Raw genomic sequence first — 1,813 nt, forward strand, 5'->3', positions numbered from 1 at the left:
GTCCACAGAGACGGGCGGGCTTGGGGCCCGGTGGGGCTGCAGAGCGGGTTTTCCCTCAGGGCCCGCCCTCCGCCCGGCCCCTGGGAAGGAGGGAAAGGGTCAGAGTCCTGCTTTGTGCCCTCGTCAGGGCGTGTCCCGTGGCCTAGCAGCCGGCTGGGGGCCCCAGCATCGGTGGAGGCCTGTGCCCATGGGGGCTGCCCCTGCACGTGGGGGCGTCTGTGTCCGAGACTCGGGGCTGTGTCTGGGGAGGACATCTGTGTTGGGGAGTTTGGGGCTGAACTCTTCTCTGAGGGGCAGGGCCTGTGGCCTCAGCACTCAGGCAGCGTCTCGGGACTGGAGCGTGCGGGGCGACACGTGCGGGTTCCGTGCCAGGATGTTCACGGGTGCCTCTCGCTCGCAGCACAGGAAGTCCTGGAGAACCTCAAGGACCGCTGGTACCACCAGGTCCCCCGTCCCCAGAGGCACGGCTGTTCAGCTTCAGTCTGAAATGTCACAAATGGAAAATCCGGCAGCAAAACCCCTTGGTTGGCTCTTCTAGGAGTTCCTGTCCTTCCTGCACCCCGAGCACAGCCGTGGCATGCTCCGCTTCATGGTCAAGGAGATCGTGCGGGACCTGGGTGAGGCCGGCCCTGCCCAGGCCACAGCCCCTCCTCGTGGCCCTGGGGCTCCTGTGCCACCCGAGGCTGAGCGCCCCGTTGTTCCCCAGACCAGGACGGCGACAAGCAGCTCTCGCTGTCCGAGTTCATCTCCCTGCCCGTGGGGACCGTGGAGAACCAGCGCGGCCAGGACATGGACGACAGCTGGGTGAGGGACAGGCGGAAGGAGTTTGAGGAGCTGATTGACGCCAACCACGACGGAATCGTGACCATGGCAGAGCTGGAGGTGAGCGTGGGGGGCGTGGGGCGGGGGGTGTGCCCGTGGCCAGCGAGCCACCTGCAAGATGGTCCTGAGCAGGAGGCAGCGTGGGCGTGGCTTCCTACGGCTGGTCACTGGTCACTGGTCACTGGTCGCTTAGTGGGACCTGAGCGGAGGCCGTGGGCTCCCGGGGAGGCCCAACCAGCATCGCCAGCTTTCACTCCCAGAAGGCGGCTGTGCCCGTCCCTGGGCCTGGGTGTCCTGGGTGACGCGGCCAGTCCTGGCTCTGAGAAGCCGGCCCATCGGGGGGTCGGTGGCCGGGCACAGGGTGTGGCTGGAACCCGCGGTGGACGTGCCGTGAGCACTTTTTCGCTGTGACGAGTCATTTCATTTTACTTGAGAATCCTCTGCTCCCTGTGATGGCTGGGGCAGCTCGGGGTCCTGGTGACCATTCAGGCCCCGTCCATGTGACCAACAAGCCCCTGGCTCCATCCTGGCAGGGCCTCCCCTCCCCACCCTCTTCCCAAGCCCACAGAGGCAGCACCCTCATGGCCTGGGCCATCGCCAGACCTGTGTCCGTCTTCCAGAACATTCCCGCACCCGTCCTGCAGCCCAGCCCACAGGGTGTCGGAGAGAAGGCGGAGCTCACTGTGGCCGTCAGCCTGGCGGCTCCCGGGGCCTGGGGTGCGGACTGGGCGGCGGCCGGTGCTGACGCAGCGTCCTTGCAGGAGTACATGGATCCCATGAACGAGTACAACGCCCTCAACGAGGCCAAGCAGATGATCGCCATCGCGGACGAGAACCAGAACCAGCACCTGGAGCCCGAGGAGGTGCTCAAGTACAGCGAGTTCTTCACGGGCAGCAAGCTGGTGGACTATGCCCGCAGCGTGCACGAGGAGTTCTGAGCGGGCCGGGCCGCCCACCCGCTGCTCTTCGCTTCCGAGAACTGGAGCCGCCA

General features: G+C 66.5%; 1 protein-coding gene across 1 annotated transcript in view; it reads left to right on the forward strand.

Moving 5' to 3' along the window:
- Positions 1-1,807, forward strand: part of SDF4 (stromal cell derived factor 4) — a gene marked incomplete at its 5' end in the record, with an annotated part of 10,149 nt that extends 8,342 nt beyond the window's left edge. Inside the window, 4 exons of the mRNA XM_014543781.1 lie at positions 401-480; positions 539-617; positions 707-882; positions 1,584-1,807. Of these exons, the coding sequence (XP_014399267.1) occupies positions 401-480; positions 539-617; positions 707-882; positions 1,584-1,760 (512 nt within the window). The remainder of the gene's footprint in view (positions 1-400; positions 481-538; positions 618-706; positions 883-1,583) is intronic.
- Between the last annotated feature and the right edge of the window lie 6 nt (positions 1,808-1,813).

The sequence above is a fragment of the Myotis brandtii genome, unplaced genomic scaffold, assembly GCF_000412655.1.
Source record: "Myotis brandtii unplaced genomic scaffold, ASM41265v1 scaffold334, whole genome shotgun sequence".
NCBI lineage: Eukaryota > Metazoa > Chordata > Mammalia > Chiroptera > Vespertilionidae > Myotis > Myotis brandtii.